Genomic DNA, 23,844 nt, shown 5'->3' with positions numbered 1-23,844 from the left:
AGTTTTATGAGAATTTAAGGTATTTTATTAAAAAATGAAATCATCAGATTCACGTGGACCTTTTTGCAGCCTGAAAACTCACCATCTTTTTCCTAAAAATCCTTTGTGGTTTAGGTTCCCTTCTTTCCCACCGTACTTCTTTTTCCGGCCCAAGGGATGAACGGCTTTTGTTTTTGCAGCGGCATTTAAAAATAGCCACCCGTTTTCTAGTTTGCTGCTGCTAGGGGCATGAACTCTTTCAGTCTTGTGTTCAGTTTTCATGACACAGTGTCTGTCCCTGTGATGGAATTGCCTTCTGGGCCGCCACAGTCGCCCCGAGGTCCCTAAGGCGTGACGGTCCAGCAGGATGTTTTAGGAGCTGACTGCACTACCCCCGTGGGTAAGGAACTGTCCAAGTCCTCCCTCCAGGGTGACCCTGCCCAGTACATTGCTGTGTGTTTGTGTGTGATGTGCAAACGCGTGTAACTCACTGTGGCATCAGCAAAGCTAAACGAACGCAGGCTTACAATCTTCTTCCTCGTTTGGTTGTTTAGGTTTGGGTGGGCCCGAGGAGAGGTGGGGGGAGGCTTTTAAACTCTGAACCGAGCTCGCACCCGCCGCCTCCCTCCTTAGGGGGGGATGCAGAGTTCTAAGACGCGCCCGCTGCCACCCTTTCCCATCTCTGGCACCCGGAACAGTCTGGAGCCTCCAGAGAAAAACCGCAGTAAATGTGCTGGGAGCCGCAGCCTTTCAGCAGGCGGGGGGCATTTTAAATACCCACATCCTTCCCTTGGAGAGACCTAGTTCTGCCATCCAGCTTTACCCTTGGCCTTAAACTTACCGGTATATTTTTCCCCCTGCATCTTTTGAATACGCAAGCCAGAATAATGAAGAAAAATATATATACATATCTATACATGTAAATATATGTATATACAGTGTGCAGATCAGAACTAACCTAACCACCCTTAGGCTTTAAAAAAAAAAAAAAAGTGTGCTAACTACTGACCTATCCCAGTTTTTCCCAAGCTTGTCCTGAGAAGCTGTGTAATGTCCTGAACCTTCTGCTTTGATCAGGAGCGAAGGGCCCCTCCTCCAGTGCCCAAGAAGCCGGCGAAGGGCCCCGCGCCGCTGATCCGGGAGCGCTCGCTGGAGAGCTCGCAGCGCCAGGAGGCCCGCAAGCGCCTGATGGCCGCCAAGCGCGCCGCGTCCGTCCGCCAGAACTCGGCCACCGAGAGCGCCGAGAGCATCGAGATCTACATCCCCGAGGCGCAGACCCGGCTCTGAGGCCCCCGGCCGCCGCGCCCCCGCCCGCCTCCTCCCCGGCGCCCGCCCTTCGCCTTCTTGGCCCGCCCACCCGTGTAGACGCGGCCCCTCTAGGTCACCCGCCATCCTCCGTTCTCTCGAGCTTGTCTGTCCCTAGATTCCAGCAATATCGAACCATAGGGTATCTCAGAAATCCAGGATCCCGGGGCGGGGGGGGGGGGGGGTCCCCTCGGGACCTCGTGGACTTCCACCCGAAAAGAAACTAGGAAACTAGGGCTCCGATCCCCCTGATTTCCCCGACACGCTTCCTATTTGGGCAAGCAGATGGAACGCTTGATTTCCAACCTCAGAAATCACACACCCTGTCACCGGAGTCGGGAAGTGACACACCGAGAGGGGACGCAGAGGGGCTGGGGGGCGGGGGACCAGGATGCGGAGTGGGGGAAAGAGAAGCAAACCCTGCGGGTGCCGGGGGTACCTGCGTCGCTCACAGCTGCACAAACTGCCTCACTCTTGTGTCATCAGTCACTGCTTCAGATGTCTCAATCAGCAGAAGATTGTCAATCCGATCTTTCAGGGATATCCATCTATTCTGAAAGGCAATAAAATGAAGACAGGCAAGGCAAGGCAAAGGAAGCACTGCTAGTTTAAAAGACTACATAAGGGATTTTTTCTTTTGTCCTATTCTTAAGAAAAGTTAGACCTGAAGTGTTTTATCAGCTTTTCTCGTACTATGTATATTATATTGTTGTGATGGTGGTGGTGGGGTCTTTAGGGGAAAGTGTTGGTTCTATTAATTTGTTAGTGTCCATCCTGGGGGCCTACCTAATTACACAGAGCTAAGTACATCTCTGCTTACGGAGTGCTGTACATGGCAGCCGGGCTGCTTTCTGCGAAAAGTTGGGATTTTCCTAGCATCCCCTTGGAATGCTACACATCCGTCTCTTTTAACCCAGTAGTTCATATGGCAGACGTCTGTCTCCATCAGTCTTTTCTCACTGCTCCAGAGAGTCCTAACACACCCCCGAATAAGGATTTTGTCCCGTGTCAAACCGGTAAAATAAGCTTTCCGTCCCACTAGACATGCTGCCTCATTCCAAAGAGCGGCCACTTGTCTTGAGGTCCCAGGTAGAGAGAGAAGAAATTTGACCTGCGAGGTTCAGCAGCCACATAGAGGGGGACAGTGTCATGATTCCTAAACACTGAAAGAAACCCAGGCTTTTGGCAGAGAATGTTGATTTCCATTTTTAGTCCTGATGGATGGCCAGTATGACCTTTGCATCCAGCTCAAGTTACCTTTAAATGCCCTTACCCGTAGCAGTTTAAGCACTTAGAATGAGGTGATCTTAAATGGTCACCGGCGTTTTATCCAGCTCCCTAAAGCGTTAGAAATTACCATTGAGTAATGGAAGACTTTTAAAAACATACATCAAATACTCTTGCACCAGAGACGCTTTAAAAAAAAAAAAATACACTCTCATAGCCAGGTGCTAATTTAATTTTATTTAAGAAATTAAGAGAGGTGATGGGTTCTGGCAACAACTATTTTCATGGACATATTCTAAAACCACTAGAGAATTCGCTACCTCTCAGAGCCATTGATGCTTTGAGCTATCTTTATAAACAGGGCACAAATGTTTACTGCTGTGGTTTACAAGACAAGGGCTACTAACATTTAAAAACCAACCAACCAACTTTTAACTAGAGTGAACAGAGCACCTTTGAGTGCTTTATAAAATTGGAGCAGACAGAGAATTTGAGCTTCAAGTTTTGCTGGTTTTAAAAAGAATACACCTTTTCTTTACTCTGTAGCAGCCAAGGAAGGTCACACAAAGTTTGCATCAAGTAAGGCCAACTGCCACCTTGGGTAGCCTATGGTCTCATTCAATCCTGACGGTGACTCGGAACTCACAGATTAACGTGAAGGAAGCCACATCCATTTGAAGACCAGGTGTCCCCATCCACAGCTCTGTGCCCTGAGGTAGAGATAAGATTTGGATTAAGAAATAGATTTCTAATACGATTCAAGATCATCCTACAATATTTTCTTTGGAAACTGGTTTAGCCCAGGATATTTTAAAGAGAGACAAGAGATGGCCTATTTATCTTGTCTATGTGAATGGTATTTGTATATTCATAAGCTATTTTTGGTAAGAATTTTAAATCTTTTAGCCGAAGGCCTCCAGGCACCATGACCTTTGCCTTCCTTGAAAACACCAATTGTACAAACACTTTATAAAAGGCTAATTATTGATGTTAAGACACGATCCCACATAAAGCTGCCTGTTAATCACTTGCCCCCTTAAGCTGACATCCATGACCATAACCTTTGTTACATTGTTCTTCTGATGTAATTTGTAGAAATGTTTTTTAGTTCATATTGGAAAATGTATGTACCCTGAAAAATTACTTATTTTGTTTAACTTTGGTATAAAGGTGTTTGGGCATTTTCTCGGGGAGGGGGGGATTACAAAAGAAGTTTGTCTCCCACATCAAAAAACGTTAAAAGAAATTAAGTATTTATTATATTTTTTGCAGATGTTTCCATACAACTCACATAACCTTTTTGTAAAGAGAGATGAAGAAATGGATTAAAGATTTTTAATATTTGAAATGGTAAATAGAACTAATTTATTTGTACTATATTTCTGTTATTTATAGATGTTTCCTTAATGTTTTACTGTGCATTACCACTTTAATTTAAGCCTTATCCTTGTGAATTTACCATTTCTTTTTTAAAACATGTCTAGATGCATATTTTAAATAACTGGAATGTAAATCACTAGCATATCTGAATTCCCAAATGTAATTTTTAAAAATTATTTTGGTTTGGAAAAAAAAAAAGATTCATTTGAAAGCCTTCAGATGGAGGGGTGGGGAACATTTTTATGGCTTTATGAATTGGAATTTCATAGGCTTATCTACCTAGATTGTGTGTGGACAAAAAAAAAATTGTAAATAGATGAATGTTTCCCATAATGTAAAAAGAAATTAATAAAATACTTAATGCACTGCTTTCAGGTCTGTGTGTTTTCACTACAGAGTCCTACTTCTTCTAAAATATAAGTAATTGTCTTTGGGGGGGGTGAATAATTAAGCAGTTAAGAAGCATATCATTGTGACTTTCATTGTAACAACACGTGTACTAGTCCCCGTGAGCTGGGGGGTAGGCCTTGCACCCTATGGAAGGGCTTTAAGTACCAAGAACTAAAAGTCCTTTTATTGTGATGATTACACGCATCTGAAAGTTTCAGGTCAGGAGCTGTATGTTTTATGAAAGATGTTATTAGCTTCTCAAACATGTTCAAATCTGCATAGATTTTTTACCCACGTGGATTTCTTTGAAAACATTTCATCAGTTTTGTTTCCTACACGGTTCTCTGGGGTAGGGAAAATCAGAATGATGCACTGTGGTTTTCATTTCATCCTCACAGTACTAAAAAACTTCTCCCTGAGGTTCGGTCACTCGCCCAGCGTGACACAATTATTAAGTGACAGATTTGAGTCCAAACTCCAAGCCTGCGTTCAGCTTTGTCTTCAGTGAGGTCTTTATCATTCTTCTCACATTTAGAATTGGTAATTGCCACTGTCAATTTCCCCTGGTTTTCATCTAGGTCATATTTGTAAGCCTTACTTTATACACAAAAATACAGACTCACCAAAAACAACAACAAAAAAGTAAATTAGAACACTTTATAAAGTGGGCTTACACTGATCTGAAAATGCCACAACCCTGAGACCTGTGTCCACAGTACTTCCTCCCACCAAGTTCTTGGGCAAAGCCATCCATCTATATGCAACAAACTTGGAAACTGTTAAGCAGATAAGCCACTTTGTCCGATTTTTATACATAAGCAAGACCTGTGCCAGTCACCAAAATAACACAATGTACTTTTGAAAGTGCTTCCAAAGAGCAATGATCAAGTGGCCGGACGCAGGCGAGGTTGCAAAGATCTCGTTACTTTGGCTCATGCCCTGACCGTTCACGTAGTCTGAACTGTGATTATACTTCTTGACTTTTAGCAAATTAATTCTTATATTTCATCGGGGCTCCTTAAACATTTCAGCCAATCCTAAAACAAAATGAGTTAGTTTTTGCACACAGAAATTTGAATTTCAGTGAAGCAATTTCCCATGTTACAGGGTACACTCCCGCCCCACCCACAGCAAAATGTAACTTCATTTTTTATAGATATCGAACAAAATGGTTTGAATTTCTTTTTGTATCTTTGAAATCCACCCCCTTGAAAATATAAACTGATTTTGGTTTAAATAAATGACATATGGCAAATCCTACTGTCTGAATGTGTTCATTCTCGAATGCCACTGTTACCAAAGGGTACCGAAATCCACCTGGGGTTTGTTCAATAGGCTGTTTAACTTTCAGCTACTAAACTAAGATCAGATTAACTCCTTTTGCAAACAGAAACTAGTGGCCCAGCCTGAAAACCCTCTCTGGTCCTAACGCATTTACTAATGTAAGTTTACAGAATAGGTCTTAAATTCCTCTGCAAGTCACTCATTTCCCCTGAAGCAGAGAGAGGAAATAGTGTGCTCTTCCCTATGTGGGCTTCCTGCTGGCCCAGGGAGGAATCATCAGAAAACCACAGGGATGGGAAGCCCCAGTGCAAGAGTCAATGGATTATTATGATATGTCCTCTATGCAAATGAGCACAACCCTGAATTTAGAGAATATGGCGGAAAACAAGAAAACACTTTAATAAACACCAGAAGTCAAAGTCGGCCATGTAGCTGACTGAACTGTTGCTATTCATCAAATGTTTTCACTAGAACAGATGAAAAAAATGCCATTCTTCTGCTTCACACTTCTAGACTGCCTTCAGGGAGAAGTAGATGCTAATGTCCTCTTTCCAGATTACTCGATAGGTAAATCAGTGTCACGAGGGAGCTTCTATAGAGATCTCAATAAAGAGATTCTTCCATAGAAAAACTCTCCTTGGGACTTCCCTGCTGGCACAGTGGTTAAGAATTCACCTGCCAATGCAAGGGACACCGGATCGATCCCTGGTCCAGGAAGATCCCACATGCCGTGGAGCAACTTAGCCCGTGCACCACAACTACTGAGCCTGCGCTCTAGAGCCCACGAGCCACAACTACTGAGCCTGAGTGCCACAACTACTGAAGACTGCGTGCCTAGAGCCCGTGCTCTGCAACAAGAGAAGCCACCGCAATGAAAAGCCTGCGCACTGCAACAAAGAGTAGCCCCCGCTCGCGGCAACTAGAGAAAGCCCGCCTGCAGCAATGAAGACCCAACGCAGCCAAAGGAAGAAAAGAAAAGAAAAACTCTCTTTTTCACTTTGGAAAGGAGGAAGGGGAAGGCAAATAGAGTGTTAGTTTTCTCTTGTGATATAAAGAGGGAAAATGCATTCTTTCTACTGAGTCTAGTATGAGGAGGTTATAAACAATTACAGGTTTTGTAGTCTTAAATCCTGGTGCTTTCACTACCTCTGAAGACCAATGCTCTGCAAACAGAAAACATTCCTGCATAGCTAGCCTTCTGAGATCTACACCCATAATGATCAGTTGATGAGTCCTTCCTCCTTTCTAGGACATTCAAGTCCAATGCCTACTAGCAATTTCTATTATGAAAAAATGAAGAGAAACATCTAGGGAGTTAGATAATACTGTGGATGTCCCCATAAAGTACATTGGAAGAAACATCTCTGAAGATTAAAATATTCTATTCACTGAAAAAAAAATGGGGGGGTACATTTTAGAGGGGTTTTAGTCTTAGGGAATAATCTCTTGCTATAGAAAATGTTTACTTCTATAAGTGACATTCTTTAAAACACCAGCTTCCTCACTTCATTTCCTTTCTAGAATAAGACCTAATGTACTTTGCAACCTCAGCCAATACAATGTCTGTTGGTAATTCCCAAGTGTGAGAAGAGGCAGATCTTAAACAAAGGTGAGAAGGAGTTTAAATAATTTACTCTTAGGGCTTCCCAGGTGGCGCAGTGGTTGAGAATCTGCCTGCTAATGCAGGGGACACGGGTTCGAGCCCTGGCCTGGGAAGATCCCACATGCCGCAGAGCGGCTGGGCCCGTGAGCCACAACTGCTGAGCCTGCGCGTCTGGAGCCTGTGCTCCGCAACGAGAGAGGCCGCGACGGTGAGAGGCCCGCGCATCGCGATGAAGAGTGGCCCCCGCTTGCCACAACTGGAGAAAGCCCTCGCACAGAAACGAAGACCCAACACAGTCAAAATCAATCAATCAATCAATCAATCAAACATACGCATCTGATTCAAGATCCTCAATTAAAAAAAAAAAAAATAATTTACTCTTAGAGTCCTTTGGAGGGAAGAGACCCTCGCTGCCTTCACTGCCTTTGCCGGTGGGAGTTGACAGTTTTCTTCTCTGCAGCCTGGCCCCTGGCCAGGAGCAGGACCTGGGGGTTCGGAGTGAGCCTGGTACTTCTAACGTTGAATTGGACAAACTTGAAAGAGCAACTCAAGGGCTCCTGACTTGTTTCTTACATTAATCAAGCAAGGTAATGAGTCTGGAATGTCTGAAAGGGAATCCTTTCCAAGGAGCTGGTGTCTGTTTCCATCTTGAGTCGATGCCCCAAAGATCCCTTGACTAGCAGGTTGTTCAAAATGACATCATAAAGAAAGCAAGCAGTCTTACAGAGAGAGTGAAAAATTGATCAGTAGTTTGGAAAATTGGAACAGAGGAGAGATGCTGGCACAGGACAATAGGGATTTCCAAACTGACTGAGCATGCCTGTTAAGCACTTTGGAAATAGTGGTGAAGTGAGGAATAGTTATTCAGATAACTCTGAGTAATCCTGGACACAAGGAAAGAAAAACACCCTACTAATGGGGACCTAAGCCACCTGTCAGTGGCTGAATTCTTCATGTATTTGTTCTCAAGGGCACTTCATTTAAAGACAGATTTTGAGGAGGCCAAAGACCAGCTGTTCTTCTAGCAAAGGCAACACATTACAGTTAGGTTAAATATTCAACCGAGAGAACCTGAGTTAAATATTAAGGTAATGCTGACCTACAGAAATACGAGGTCTTGACCACACTGGGAAAGTTGGTATACCGTCCCCAGAGACAGTCATTCTGACGGAACTGCATCACCTGAATGATCCTCGTGAAAGAGGGCAGGTCCTCCACCACTCCGAGTATTAAAATGTGTTCATTAGATAATAGACACAGAAAAGACAGGTCTCTCCACCCCTTCTACACCCCGGGATCCCTGTTGGCTTCATCATGCCGTAAAGATTTCCCAGCAGGATTCCTGTCAGGGACTCCAGATTCACAGGCAGAGAGGATCCAGCTGGGAGAAAACAGAGGCAGAGGGAAAAGTCCCCGCACACTCCAGCGGAAACACCCACGTGTCACCTTGATTGTAACATTCTGACATGGGGTTGGTCAGAAAGCCTTGCCATAAGCTTATAAGACATTTACAGATATTCTCAGCATTTCTCTTAGAAACTGGACCGACCCTCTCATCAGCCTCATGCTGCCCCGAGTAGACCTGTCTGCCCAGCAGGGACAGGGCCGTTGGGTAAGTGGGGAAAAGCTTGGGCTACGGAGCCAGACTGCCTGGGTTTGAATCCTTTGCACTACCATTTACTAGCTGTGTCTTCTCAGGCAAGGTACTTAGCCTCTCCGTGCCTCAGTTTCTCCATCTGTACAATTAGGATGAAAATAGTACTTGTTTCATAGGGTTGGTTTAAGGATTAAATGAATTAATATATGTAAAGTTCTTAATACAGTGCCTTGCACATGGTAAGCATTCAATAAATGTCCACTAGCATCATCATTATTACACATTTACGTTTACTAAGAGAATACTGTTCGATATGCATTCTGTAACAGCAGCCCCGTGAGATAGTCACTACAAGTAAATTAGGCAGCACCTCGAGGTCACAGGTAAGTGACAGAGCTAGTATTTGAATCCATCTAACTCTAGATGCTTTGTACGTGCGAGACTTTTGTGCAAGACAAAGCAATGCATCTTTTTCTTTTTTTTTTCTGGTGAAAAATGTACCCATATGAAAATTTCAAACAGAATAAGCGTGTATATAATGAAAATAAGCCTCCTTTCACTCCAGTTCTTTTCTGCAATATTCAACATCTTTGAGCACTTTACTGTATACCCTCCCAAAATTTTTCTATACACATTCAAGTATATATTTTTCCTTTTCCCACAGACTGGAAGCATACTACACACATTCCTCTACTGTTTGCTTTTTCATTTAGTAATGAATGCTCCATTTCAGAACATTCTGACCCACCCATTCTCTTTAATGGCTCCATAGCATTCCAGTTTATGAATGAACCATAAAACATTGTTAGTCCCCCTACTGATGGACTATTAGGCTGTTTCCACCACTTGCTATGACAAACAAAATCTGCAGTGAAAATCGTTTTACAATGTATCTTCAGTACACCTGGAAGTGTATCTAAGGGTTATAGTCGTAGACAAATGGACGTGCACTTTTGTTTTTAAATGTTGCCAATTGGCTTTCCAAAAGGGCTGCCTTGATTTTCACTTCACCAAGCAGGTATGAGTTTTAGCACCTACCTTTGCAAACAAGGAAATAAAGCATTCATAAAGTAAATTCAGAGGCATGCTTAAAACAGCAACCACAAATGCAGGCACCTTCCAGTTGACTTTCAACAAGGAAGGAAAATAGTCGCTAGAAATGTGGAGGCAGATTTAATGAAACATCAGCCCCAAGGTGTGAACTCCTCCAGGAACTGGGTTTATTTGCACAGCCCTTACTTAGATGGCAGCCTAAGATCCCAACGGGTTCCTGCAGCAGAGTCTAGGCTAACCCTGGGACTCGATCCAGGACAGGAGCAGAGCGGAAACACTTTGATGGTCAGTAGGTTTATACCGGGACACCAGTGCCTATGCATGGTAGTTCTGTTTTTTAATTATTAGTTTTTTAAAAAGTAGAACTCCAGGGACTTCCCTGGTGGCGCAGTGGTTAAGAATCTGCCTTCCAATGCAGGGGACGGGGGTTCAGTCACTGGTCAGGGAACTAGATCCCACATGCATGCCGCAACTAAGGAGCCTGAGAGCCACAACTAAGGCCTGGCACAACCAAAAAAAAAGTAAAACTCCACATCTAAAAAGGCTTTAAGGTGATTTACAGAATTAAATCATAAAACACTGAACAGTTTTAAAATTAAAAGAAATAAGAAAAAGAAAATTGCTAGATAAGTAAATTCACCAAACTCCCAGGGTCCTGAGTTGTGAATCCTAAGTTTCTTTCTAAGCTTCCTGATAGTCAGGGCAAAGCAGTCAGCGTTTTTTTACAGTCTGTTTTCATTCAGTTTGGAGACACCAAAAGTTTTTAAATCCCCCTTCTATGCTCAAAGAGCTACAAAACTGATTTTGCAAACCTAACGTGTGAGCACAACCGCCTCGCAAATCACAGCGCTGACAAGTGACCACGTAGAACGAAGTATGACGACTGTGTCTTTAAAACCATCCCCCTTTTAAGTGGTTTGAGTGATTTTTTGGTTCTTGGCAAACAAACAGCCCCAGAATAAGACAGAGTTAACTGACATCCTTGTTGAGCCCGACATCCTTTGAGTTCAATCCAAGAATGTGTCCTTCCTTCTAGGAAGTAAGCAATATTTCAGTGGGTCTTTTTTTTCTTTTTCCCCCCCTCTTTTCTTTTCAAGCAGACCTCCTGACAAATAAGAGGTCCTCCTTTTCCTGTTCAGACAGGCCTACATCAGAGCGTGTGACTGTTGAGACCTATTTGTCTATGAGCAGGAAATCTTCGTTTCCCAAACACATCCCTTTGTCACGCTAAAGGCTGCAACCCTTTCAGCCCAGCAGTCTCAGCGGGAAGACACTGCTGTCCCTTGGGGCTGTCACCACCCAACACTGGTATCTGTGCTGTGACCCGGAGGGCAGTTTCAGCTGCACTTAGGCAAACAGTCCTGTGCCTTTTAACACACGTCAGGACAGTAGATTCTTCCTCCGTGTCGGGATGCACATAGAGGACTTCACGCAGCAGTTAGGGTCTGAAGGTCTGGTTAATAGTTCAGCCCCAGACCTGAAAAGATGGCTTTGAAGTTGAATTTATTTAGGCCTCCCCCCACCACCCACAAGCAGATTCTGACTCGGTAGGTCTGCTCTGAGAGCCAATTTGCGTTTCTAACAAATTCACCAGGGGAGTCTACTGCCAGAGTCCACAGGCACGTCCCGCAGCAGCTTTCAACCTGGGAAGAAATCTGCACAGCAAATCAATTACATCAGGATGGGGGAGGCAGGAAGGGCCAAAGGCATCTGTGTTTGGGTGCAGCCAAGGTTGAGAACCTCCACTGTAGAGGCATCTTAAGCAAAAGGAATGGGTTGATCAAAGGCACGGAGGAGAGACGGAGCAGTGACGTAGGGGTCAATCGCCAAAGTACATAGGTATAGCTAGAATGACAGGTGCTTCGCGGGGGTTGTACTTTAACTCATACGCCAAGGCAAGGACAGATAAGAATTCGTGTGCTATGCACACATACAAATTCTATCGTTACCTAAATCATGACTAGGAATCTTATGACCCACTTGCTAGTGGAGCACAATTTCTCCATTTGTATCTAAGGGGACTTAGTCTGGGGCATAAGTGAGCATGTCTGATGAGCGTGAGGCTTCCCATTGAGGTTAAACATCTCTGTCAGTCTGGCTCTCATTCTGAGAATTAGAACCCAGAAAGTTCAACATCATACAGAGTATTTATATGAAGTGACTACCTTGCATCAGTTTATTTTCCAAAATATACTTTGCAATAAAAGATGAATCAATTACTACACACCTGAGAGTTTTCCACCGTCACCTAGCACAGACAATCACATATTGTAAGGAATCACTTAAGATGACAGTTTTCTCATCTATCACAATTTTAGTTCATTGAGACTATTATAACAAAAATACCATAGACTGGGTGGCTTAAGCAACATTTGTTTCTCACAGTTCTGGATGCTGGCAAGTTGAAGATCAATGCTCCGGTAGATTTGGTGTCTGGTGAGGGTCTGCTCCCTAGTTCATAGATGGCTAAGGGAGCTCTCTGGGGTCTCTTTTGTAAGGGCACTGATCCCATTCACGAGGGCCCCACCCTCATGATCTAATCAACCCCCCCAAAGACTCCACCTCCAAATACATTGGCAATTAGGCTTCAGCATAAGAATTGGTGGTCAACACAAATATTCAGTCTATAGCAGCCACTTTCCTGCTCTTGAATAACTCCAGAATCTCGAGAATATTGGTCATGTGTACTCAATTATTTACATAGTAGTCAGTGCTATTCTCCCGCAGGGGCTTAAAGCCTGAGAGTTCATATCCTACACAACAAAAAGACAGTGCCAGTTTGTGTCACAAAAATATCCTCAAGCTTTGGTCTGTGATCAGACTCCTTATGTTAATCAACCTTCACTACAATGAACTTCCTGTACAGTCACATTTTAGACTCTCTCTGGATATTTTATATAAGAAAGAGATTTGAACTATAAGGATGAAACCACAGATACTGAACCTTCCAGGACAATTTAGATGTTTTTAATTTTTGTTTATTTATTTATTTATTTATGGCTATGTTGGGTCTTCATTTCTGTGCAAGGGCTTTCTCTAGTTGTGGCAAGTGGGGGCCATTCTTCATCGCGGTGCGTGGGCCTCTCATTATCGCGGCCTCTCTTGTTGCGGAGCACAGGCTCCAGACGCGCAGGCTCAGTAATTGTGGCTCACGGGCCTAGTTGCTCCGCGGCATGTGGGATCGTCCCAGACCAGGGCTCGAACCCGTGTCCCCTGCATTGGCAGGCAGATTCTCAACCAGTGCGCCACCAGGGAAGCCCAACAATTTAGATGTTAGAGATTTTGTATTTAGATGTGATATCGATGGATATACAAATCAGAAAAAAAAAAAAAAAAGTCCTTTGTCAGACTAAGTGCCTCATACTTTGTTCCAAAGCATACTGTTCTCCACTTCATCAAATTCCTGCTCCTCGCTCCTCCCTCACCCAGAAATCTATGCAGGTTTTTCTACAGATGATAATTTGCAAACCTAACTGACTTCCAGAGTCATCCTCCCTACTTTTAAAAGAGCTCTCAAGCCTGTTGGTCATGCAGACGTTATGTATATAGAAATATCAGAGATCGTGTGGGCTTTCCATAGCCCTGGAAACTCAATTATTTTGAGTTATCTTTTCTGTTTTCCCTCCTCCCCATTCCAACCCCTACCTGGGGAAGTCCCAAGTAACTGCCCCCAGGATTTCTACTAATTCTCAGGTAAGAGCTTAACATCTGTGGTCTTTTTAGGTCTTTGGGTTCCTGCTACATGATGTTTATATTCTGTATCATGTTGAATTGGCCTCAGACTCAGTCCCTTTTCTATACACACACCCACACCCACACACACACAAATCTCACAGCATGATATGGTTCTTAGGGTCTGGCAGGGGACTTCCCTGGTGGTCCAGTGGGTAAGACTCCACGCTCCCAATGCAGGGGGCCCGGGTTCGATCCCTGGTTGGGGAACTAGATCCCGCATGCATGCCGCAACAAAGAGCCCACATGCCGCAACTAAGACCAGGGGCAGCCAAAATAAATAAATTAAATTAATTAATTAAAAAAAAAAAAGGTCCGGCAGGATTCTGAGTGCATCCTTCAGCCATCCCTCCTCCATGGAGCACCTGGGACCAGCTTCACTGCACTGACTTTCCGTAGCTCCCCACCTTGCTCACCTCCCTCCCTCCCTCAGGCAAAATATTGAAGTGTCTCTCCCTGGCCACAAATGGGACAATTTGAGCATCAATAAGAAAATAACTGCAATGGATTAAAACGCATCAAATATGTAAAATCCAGGAGTTCATCATGATACTCGACACTTCAAGCTCTCAGCCCAGCACTCACAGAGTCTTTGCAGTGACGGAAGTGTCTGTGTCTGACTGGAGCATCCTGCCTGCAGATTTCCACAGCATTGGTTCCTCTGTCCTCCCAGGTATCCTCCTAAGTGGGTCCTTTCCTATCACCCTATTTAAAATCGCACACTCCCACATCCACCCGACCTGCAGGCACCTCTCTCTCTTCCCTCCTTGTTTTTCTCCACCTCTTCTCACCATCCAACGTACAATAGACAATCAACAAAATACATAAATAAAAGGTCCTCTTCCCTTCTCCCAACTAGAAAGTAAACCTGAGGAGGGTAGGGATTTTTCTCTTCTGGTCTGTTTTAACCATTTTGATATTTCCAGCACCAGAACAATGCCTGGCGTATAAGAGGCACTCAATCAATATTAGTCGAATGGATGAATGACAGTTGAAGTTATTTCTCACCTCTTCTGTTAATAATTCCTCACTATTCTCATTTCTTCTATAAAAAGTTGTTGCAGGGCTTCCCTGGTGGCGCAGTGGTTGAGAATCTGCCTGCCAATGCGGGGGACACGGGGTCGAGCCCTGGTCTGGGAAGATCCCACATGCCACGGAGCAACTAAGCCCGTGAGCCACAACTACTGAGCCTGCACGTCTGGAGCCTGTGCTCCGCAACAGGAGAGGCCGCGACAGTGAGAGGCCCCCGCTCGCCCCAACTAGAGAAAGCCCTCCCACAGAAACGAAGACCCAACACAGCCAAAAATAAATAAATAAATAAATAAAGATTTAAAATTATTAAAAAAAAAAAGTTGTTGCAGTTGTTTGTGTTTTCCTGTTAGGTTAAATATAGAGGAATTAAAGTCAAAAGGGCCTGGGGCAACTCAGGATGGAGTGAGCATATTTACTGCAGGAGGCAAGTAAGGTAAAATCGTTAATTCAGAGTAAAATATGCCGATGAAAACGTAAGCCTGCCCCCTGATACTCTCGGAAATATTGGGCAGGGGCAGGGGTGGATGCTAAACTCCCCCCATAGGGTGAGAAGGGAGCTACAGTGTTTTGGGAAAGATTTTTTTTTTTTTTAAGATGACAGATGACTGCACACAGGAAGCAGAAAGATTTGGAGTTTGAGGTTACACAAAAAGGGGGACACACCCCAGTACCTCAGAGCCGGCACACTGAGAATTCACAGGATGAGAGAAATATCACAGAGCAAAAAGCAAACTTGTCCATGAAGCCTAAATGTTACTAAGTGCTCTGTGGAGCAATCCACCCGAAATCCGCCTCCATTCACACATGAAGACACTGAGGTGCGAAATCTCAGGTGTCTTGGGCAAGTTCACAGCCAAGCCCATGACACGTGGCTGAACTGGATTTCAACTATAGCTTTGTACCCATCGACTGTGTGCCTAGAGGCCCGCCGGGATTGACTCATATACTGTGTGTGTATAACCCTAACTTTCCTGTCGAGTTCATGACTAAATGTCCGTAAGATTGAAGCAGCAGGCGGAGCAGAATCCAATACCGCTTAAGAGCTGTCCTGTCTGGGAGATCATTCAGCTCAGAACTCGAATCCCAGCTCTGTCAGGTCCCAGCTCCACGGCCTTAGATAAGCTCATCCAGCCTCAGTTTTATTGTCTGTCAAAGACATAGGACGATACGTATTTTACCTACTTCATTGACTGTTGTGAGGATTCAGTGGGATGACATTTCATAGGAAACCTTCAGCAGAATCCTGGCACATGGTTAGCACTCAATAATTGGTACCGTAACATTTTTGCAATAGCAGAAGTTTTGAATTTTTGTTTCTTGCACAAAGGCTTGAAATTGGTTTAGTTACAACATCTTAGATTAGCTATTAAATCTAACAGGTTTTTAACCAGTTGGACAGGTTACTTCGTGTTGTTGTTCATTTTTTCTGCATTAGTCATGAAGACTGGATGCCAAAGCACTCATTTTACCCTCTAACATTTCTCAGTGTATAATCTCAAACTTGCAGCCAAATTGAAAGACTTTGACAGTGGTCATCCCCACATATACCCACTGCCCAGCTCCTACCATTAACATCTTCCTGGACCGGCGGTATCACCCGTCTATCCATTACTCATCCCTCTCCCAGCCAGCCATCTCTCTTTTTTTTATGCATTTCAAAGTAAGTTTCAGACATTTACATCTGAATACTTCAGCATCCCTGTCTCTAATTAGAGTTTAATGTTTGTTTACATTTTTTAATCCCTGAATTTTGACATAGAAGGTACATTGGAGATCATTCAGTCTTATTCCCTTCATTCCATAGATGTGGAAACTGAGCCAGTATGTGTGTTTTCTGGAAATGGCATTAGCTTTGAGAGTGATGATCCCCAGCAACATTCAGAACCATGTTTTAGGATTTTCTCCATTTCATTTTTCAGATAGTTATTTTTTCAAGACTTTGTTTTTGCAGAGCATGTTTTACAACAACATTGATGCACCAACTGCCTTAGCAGAGTCCTGTGGTCACCTCTGAGCCAGGGGTAGTATCACCTTTCCCTAAATCACGCAGTTCCCCTAGTGGAACTAACAAAGGTTACCACTGCAGAGCTTCCCTTGCAGGGCACCTGGGCCTGCGGAGTGATGGGGTTAAGGTCTGCTGAGAGCAAGGCGGGGGCAGCTGGGTTTTCCCAGGCAGGGCCCTCCGGCCTTGAGCTGCCACATACACTGTACAAGTGTGACCGCTTTCCATGTCTGTGGTGGCGAGAAAGGACTGGGAAGTAGGGCCCTACCAAGCCATTTGACTGTTCTCACTCCACGAAAGCAACGCATTAACAGACTCAGGCAACCTTCTCCTGACGGTACCACTTTTCTGAACTACTCTTCTATCTTAAATTTCCCTTTCCAGAAAAGGTTGTGGAAAAACTAGTTTGGATGCCACCTAGTCTAAATGGGGGGTCTGAATATAGGGTAAAGTACACGCCAGCTTTGACGGCAGGGATAGATTGAGTGTTCCTCACCAACCTTCTGGGGGGAGGGGCGGTGTCGGGTTAGGATTAATCCAGTTTGGTTTATTTGTTTTTATTTTCTTTTTTTGGGGTGTGGGGTGTGGTGGGGACCATACTGCCTGGCTTGTGGGATCTTAGTTCCCCAACCAGGGGTCGAACCCGGTCCCGGAAGTGCCAGGGAATTCCCAAGACTGATCCAGTTAGGTTGATTGTAGACGACAGTTGAGTGCTAGCTTCCCCCCCCAAAGAACACGGGTTCCTATTTGGGGTCTGACAGAGGAGCCCCTGGTCTCAGCCTGGCTTCTGTCACGGCCCTTTGGCTTCCAAGGGCTGAAGGCCAAATTCAGGGTTGGAGGAAGGACATATCCTTCGCGAAAGCCACAGGTGGCCCCACGTGGCTCCAATGCTTAGGATTACACGATGTTGGCCCCGTTGGTCGTTTCTCCCGTGCTGGCCTGCGGCTTCGTTGTGTGAACACTTTAATGTACGCTTACAGTGACAATAGGGACAGAAAGGGCAACCCAGTGTTCCTTTCCCTTCTGCCTCTTCACCCAGACCTTTAGCCACACCGATGGGGCCTGGCTGGTCCTCACTTTCCCTTCGTTTCAGAGGCCCTCGGCATGGAACCTGGATCATTGACCAGCAAGAAGTCAAGTCTGGGGTGGGAAATACTGAAGCAGAGCCAGGGCCATTCAGGGGCGCATAACCTGAAGTCCCACAGGGCTCCAGGCTCAGAAGGGTCCTGTGCTTGGTTTAACACTCTGCTATAACCCTTTACAAATCCTGATCATCGTACCTTCCAATCTGTGTTTTGTCAGTGAAGACCAATGGGACGGTGGTGGGTGGGTGTGCATGAGTGGAGGGGATAGGCATCGTGTGTGTGTGTGTGTGTGAGTGTGTGTGTGTGTGTGTGTCTGCAGCTATTCCCGGCTGCCCCATCCTCACATCGCGGTCCACACGCCCATGAGCACAGGACTCCAATGGACCCATGATGCCTGGGGGATCGGCGAGACTCAAAGTGGGCGCCAGCTAAGGTGCTAGACCTACACCCGAATCATCAGAGGAGCTGACGGCGCCAAGCAGCCATCCTTTCCATTCGAAGCAGAAAGAAAGCAGTGACATTCTAAGAAACATGAACAAACAAGGAACTCCATCATATTCTTTCCTGCTCTCATGACTTCCCTGTATTAGCCAACTACTTATACCCACAAGGATGACAAAAAAGGAAAGGGAAATAAAGGGCAATCCATGGTTCCTCCTCCCTCCAGCCCCTCTGTACTCTGTGAGCTGAGAGAATGTTGGAGAACGTTGGTAGGATGTGAGCATATTAAGTGAAAGAACAAGTAAACAAGAATTTACTTTTGTGTACTGTTTCCACTGTTCTAGTAAGAACAAAACGTACATGTAGGAACAAGCTACGAAATAGAAAGTGTGTAATTTGGGTGATTTTGTATGTGTTACATGCTGTTATATTTAAAACTGGCATTGCACAATATAAAGATGGATGGTAAAAATTCATGCTATTGGGGCTTCCCTGGTGGCACAGTGGTTGAGAATCTGCCTGCTAATGCAGGGGACGTGGGTTCGAGCCCTGGTCTGGGAAGATCCCACATGCCGCGGAGCAACTGGGCCCGTGAGCCACAACTACTGAGCCTGCGCGTCTGGAGCCTGTGCTCCGCAACAAGAGAGGCCGCGATAGTGAGAGGCCCGCGCACCGCGATGAAGAGCGGCCCCCGCTCGCCGCAACTAGAGAAAGCCCTCGCACAGAAACGAAGACCCAACACAGCCAAAAATAAAAATAAATTAATTAAAAAAAAAATTCATGCTATTAATTTAAAATGGTAGTTTTTCTTTCCTGAAAACAATAAATAATAGAAAACACCATGACAAGTTGACAGAAAGGAGAAAGCTTTACATTTTAGTACCTTTAATGGTACTTTTCTCCTGTTTTTTGAAGTGGTCCCACATGTGCATTTTGCACCAGGCCCTGCAAATTACAGAGCCAGCCCTGAATTTGAATTATGGAGCCTAGACACCTGTATTTGAAAGCCTCCTGCTGAGACATTCTGAAGCAGCCAGAATCGAGAAGCTGGGTGCTATTTCAAAAGCTTCCCAGGGCTCTCTTCCCACCACCCACCCTGCCCCTCTCCCCTTTGGCCAGCAGAGTCCTGAACACAAAGGTTCTCCGAGCGCAAAAAGTATCAGCCTTGCATAGCTGTGGCTCCCTCAAATGACACTTAAAACCATTCTTCAGATGTCCTCGGTGTTAAGCATGCAGGTGCCCAGCTACTCTGAAAAGACTGCTCAGTTCTAAACGCACTACATCTTGACTTCAGAGACTACACATTTTTATTCCTTGGAGTCATAAGGTTCTTTCCTATCCAGTTTCTAAATGCCCGTCTGATTTCTAAGTTTACAATTGCAGTCATTTTCCTAATCAACTCCAGGTTTTCTTGGAGCTCTGTCCTCAAGAAATCTCAGGGGCCCTTAAGCTGCTCCCCTGTTCTGTCTCCAGTGAAGGCCAACACACCTGGTCCTGGCAGGACCAGCTGGCACTCCGCAGCCACAAGGCCACGGGTCCCCCTCTCCCGCCTCCGTCTCCTTCTTGTGGAAACACCTCGTCTTCCCCCCCTTCCCTGTCCCCTCCCCCCACCCTGCATCCTCTTCATCAATTCCCATTCCTTCTACCTGAAGCAAAACACTTGGGACTCTCCAATTTGTGTATCTGTGGGTGTGGCCATGCCACACGGCTTGTGGGATCTTAGTTCCCCGACCAGGGATGGAACCCTTGCCCCCTGCAGTGGAAGTGCAGAGTCCTAACCATTGGACTGCCAGGGAATTCCCTCCAAAATTTTAACACAGACTCTTCTCTTCCCTGGACAGAAGCGTCGTCCCTAAAGTTTAGTCATCCTTTTGATAGTTTTGCCCAGAGAAAGTAGTCATTTCATCATTTGCAGACCCCTATATTAAACTTTTTACTTGCATTCTGTCACACAGTAAACATTTTACTTAAGTTTATGATGATACGATTTTAAGGGACTTTCAAACAACCTACAGTTATCAGATCTATATGTATTAGTATTTATGTCCTTAGAAAGTTAGAGCTTTCAGAGGCTGAAGAGGTAGATTTAACCCAACCCTTTAGCTTTACTGGTGAGAAAACCAACCTGGAGAAGTTACGGTCACCCTGGCCTAGTATCACTCTTAGTTCTTCTGAAGTAAAGCTCAACGCTCTTCCTTCTTCATCAGGCGGCAGCTTCAGTTATAAAGTTTTTACTGAACCAGGTTTGTTCTGCCCTACGCGCAGCGAGCCAAACACTAAGACACCAAGCTCTGCAGCAGAGAGGGTTTACGCATAAGACAGCCTAACGCAGAAACAGGAGAAGGAAGTCTCAAAATCACCTCCCAGAAGGCTGAGGGCCTGGGGTATTTATGGGATGAGTTGACGTCCCAGGCGTGGGGATCGCGGAGAAAGGTGATGGGAAACAGGTGCTTCATCCTCGTTCTGCGCAGGCGCAACTCAGCCGCCGCCTGTGTACTTTCAAAAGCGAAGGCGCTTGGCACGATCTGAGGGTGGGGTTGTCGGCCCTCTGACGTCAAAAGGTTACCGAGCACACACTAGAGCATGCCCAGATGGAGGGTCAGTGGTCCCATTGTCTTTTTTCTTGCAATTTTTATTGGAGTATAGTTGATCTACAATGTTGTGTCAGTTTCAGGTGCACAGCAAAATGAATCAGCCACATATACCTACATCTACTCTTTCTCCTTCTTTCCCTATCCAGTCTTAACCAGCTCTGCTCCGACTAGACACAGCTGATCCAGGTTCTTGGAAAACATCTTACTGTTTAGGCTCCCGAGCTGCTTAGAAGACAAGCAAGGTTTCTGCAGCAACATTTAAAAGGACCTTGATCAGTGAAGGCAGGTTACAGGTGAAACGGATTTAACTAATGATTACCCACGGTATCGCAGTCACCCCTCAGTTTCCCTGGGGGGTTGGTTTCAGGGCCCCGTGGATGCTCAAGTCCCTCATATAAACTGGCCGTAATACAGTGAATACAGTTGGCCCTCCGTATCCGGGTTCACATCTGCAGATTCAGAGGGCTGAGTGTATATCAAAACCACAGAAGGCAGGAAGCTTCTGGGTTCACGAAAGCATTCACGTGCAGGGAGGGTGGAGTACCCAGTTCCATGGAGACAGAAGCTCCTGTGCTGGGGACCCTTCCGAACCTCACCCAATGTACCTCTTCATCTGGCTACTGTATCCTTTATAATCTCCTTCACAATAAACTGGTAAAGGGATTTAAAAAGGGATAAAGAAAGAAAAAAAGGAGGGCAAAGAGTGAAGGAAGAGGAGAGTTGAAGGAGAGAAATTTTCCTTGAGTAATGAGGGAAGGAAGCAAAGGCAAAACATCCAAGAATGGACACGTGAGATTCTCTTCAGCCAGTTCCTGTTTCTGGTTAAAAGACTGTGATGTGTGATAAATAGTCTCTGGAGTATAAAACAGACAGATGAAGAAACTGAGGCTTGGACAAGTAACTTGAAAAGGTTAAGAGACAAACCCAGTTTTCTTATCTAAATAATCCCCAAAGAGCCCTCCAAGAAGAAATGAAAAAATTTTTTCTGTCATAATAAATTTAGCATCTTTCAGAAGAATGGGGAAAAAAATATCACAAAAGGCACAATGAGATCTCTTCAGAGGATTCCTCTTAAGTGAGCCCAGAGGGAGCAGGAGAAAGCAAGTCAGAGGCTCTGGATGGTCAGCCCTTTAGTAACTAAGAACCAGTGTTATTTTGAACTTTGCAGGAATGACGCCAGTGGTAAAACTTCAAACAGCTAGTTTGAGAGAGATGATGATTACCTAGTCTTCAGCATAACGGCCACCACTCTCTCCAACGTACAACCCGTTTCTGAAGCCCTCATACCCCTGTTTTGTAGAACAGCCTCAGAGAGAAGGCAGCAGGCACAGCATTAGGGGTCGGGGACCTGAACTGCTGCCGTTGTGAAGACAGGCTGGAGGCAGGAAGAACTGGCGGGGCCAAGCCTGGCAGGACAAGATCAAAGGCTGAAACTGGATTAGGAAACTGCCAGGCTGGCTGTGTCAGGCAGGACTCTGCACCTGGCCAGGTAATGGTGGGTGTGTGGAGGTAGATTCAGTCTGTCTAAGATGCAACAACATTTGTAGATCAATCTGTTTTGCTCTAAAACTTTTAAAGCGTTTTCCCCTCGTTTCTTCATTTAATCATCTCAACAACGTTGAGATTTAGGTTTTATTTTCACCAAATTTAGAGAAGAAGTAGCCAGGCTTAGAGATGACAAAAAACTTGCTTGAGGCTACGTAAATTCAAATCTCTTTCACCTGTGCCCCCAGTTCTAAAATACCTCCCGAAGCAATGTAAAAAATAAAGCTTTTTCTTTTTCTTTTTCTTTGACTGGGCTGCGTGGCTTGTGGGATCTCAGGCTTGTAGTATCTCAGTTCCCTGATCCGGGACTGAATCTGGGCCGCGGCACTGAAAGCCCAGAATCCTAACCACTAGGCCACCAGGGAACTCCCTAAAGCATTTTTGAAAATCCAAATACAGATGTATAAAATCCTGGAGGCCAAAATTGCATGGGCCTTGAAAGGGAAATAAAGCCTTAAGGACTAGTGTTGACTTGTAATTGACTGTAGAATTTAATTAAAAATTTTAAAAAGACTGGATGTAATCTAACCTATCACCCTTGAATATAAATGTGTCTTGGTAAGGAACGTGCTGTATGTTTGTAACACAGAATTTCCAGTCCATTGACGGAGTCCATATTACCCTCACCCACACCTGTTATTTGAGTGCCATTGTGATGGACAGAATATATAGCACTTAATAGCTGCTGTACTGATAAGAGTTCCTCTACACTGAACTGTTTCTCCTGGTTACTCAGCATCAGGCCAGCAGACATTAATTTAGGTACCTGCATAAATGTCCTTGTAAGTGAGCCTAAGAGCCCTAATCCTCCATTGGCAGAGATTTGAGTTACAAAGAGGGACACCCCTGGACGCCCTCGCCCCCAACCTGTCCATTTAACATTGTGACACCAAGTATTATCATGGAAAATGCCCTTTAACTGAAGAAAACATGCTGTTGTGTGAACCCAGTAGGGAGATGGAGAAACAGGAAGGCTGAGATTAGGGTCTGCTTTACAGTTCTTTTGATGTTTCCCAAGCCAACTGGGGAAGCCCGTGAGGCTCTGAGAGAGTGATCAAAGGCGCCTCTGCAGGTTCAGATTAACAGGGAGTTGGCGAATCAGGGCAGCACCTGCCTGCGAATAGCAATACACCTCACCAAATAAATTAATCTTTTAGTCAAGCTTGGAGGTGACAATCCTTTTAGAAAACTTACACAGGCTAAGTTTATTCTTGCTGTGTCTTAGGTCTCTGAAGGGAAAATAATGCTCTGCTTTTGTTTCTTCCCATAGAGGTATTTATTTATTTTAAAGCTGATCTTTGCCCCGGGTGTATACCATTTAACACCTCTGGCTCTGGTTTCACAAAAGGTGGATGTTTGGGGGTTTGGAGGAGAGGGGTGGAAAGGCACTGCCATAAATCTTTACTTGCCTTTAAAACTTCAAGTGTTAGGAATTCCCTGGCGGTCCAGTGGTTAGAACTCTGAGCTCTCACTGCTGAGGGCCCAGGTTCAATCCCTGGTCTGAGAACTAAAATCCCACAAGCTGTGCAGTGTGGCCAAAAAGAGAAAAAAAGAAAAAGAAAAAACTTAGCGTGTTATTCGATGAAGCTGTACCT

The 23,844-nt window shown here is 44.9% G+C and overlaps 1 protein-coding gene across 6 annotated transcripts in view; it reads left to right on the top strand.

Moving 5' to 3' along the window:
- Positions 1–2,909, top strand: part of DLGAP1 (DLG associated protein 1) — an 855,942-nt gene extending 853,033 nt beyond the window's left edge. For all 6 annotated transcript variants that reach the window (XM_057526434.1, XM_057526435.1, XM_057526433.1 and 3 more), the window contains one exon: positions 1,057–2,909. In XM_057526434.1, coding sequence (XP_057382417.1) covers positions 1,057–1,266 — 210 coding nt within the window. In that variant the 3' untranslated portion in view covers positions 1,267–2,909. The remainder of the gene's footprint in view (positions 1–1,056) is intronic.
- The last annotated feature ends 20,935 nt before the right edge of the window (positions 2,910–23,844 follow it).

This window comes from Balaenoptera acutorostrata, chromosome 13 (assembly GCF_949987535.1).
Source record: "Balaenoptera acutorostrata chromosome 13, mBalAcu1.1, whole genome shotgun sequence".
Taxonomy (NCBI): Eukaryota; Metazoa; Chordata; class Mammalia; order Artiodactyla; family Balaenopteridae; genus Balaenoptera; species Balaenoptera acutorostrata.
The sequence above is the reverse complement of the archived record's forward strand: the minus strand, read 5'-3'. Positions and strand labels throughout refer to the sequence as shown.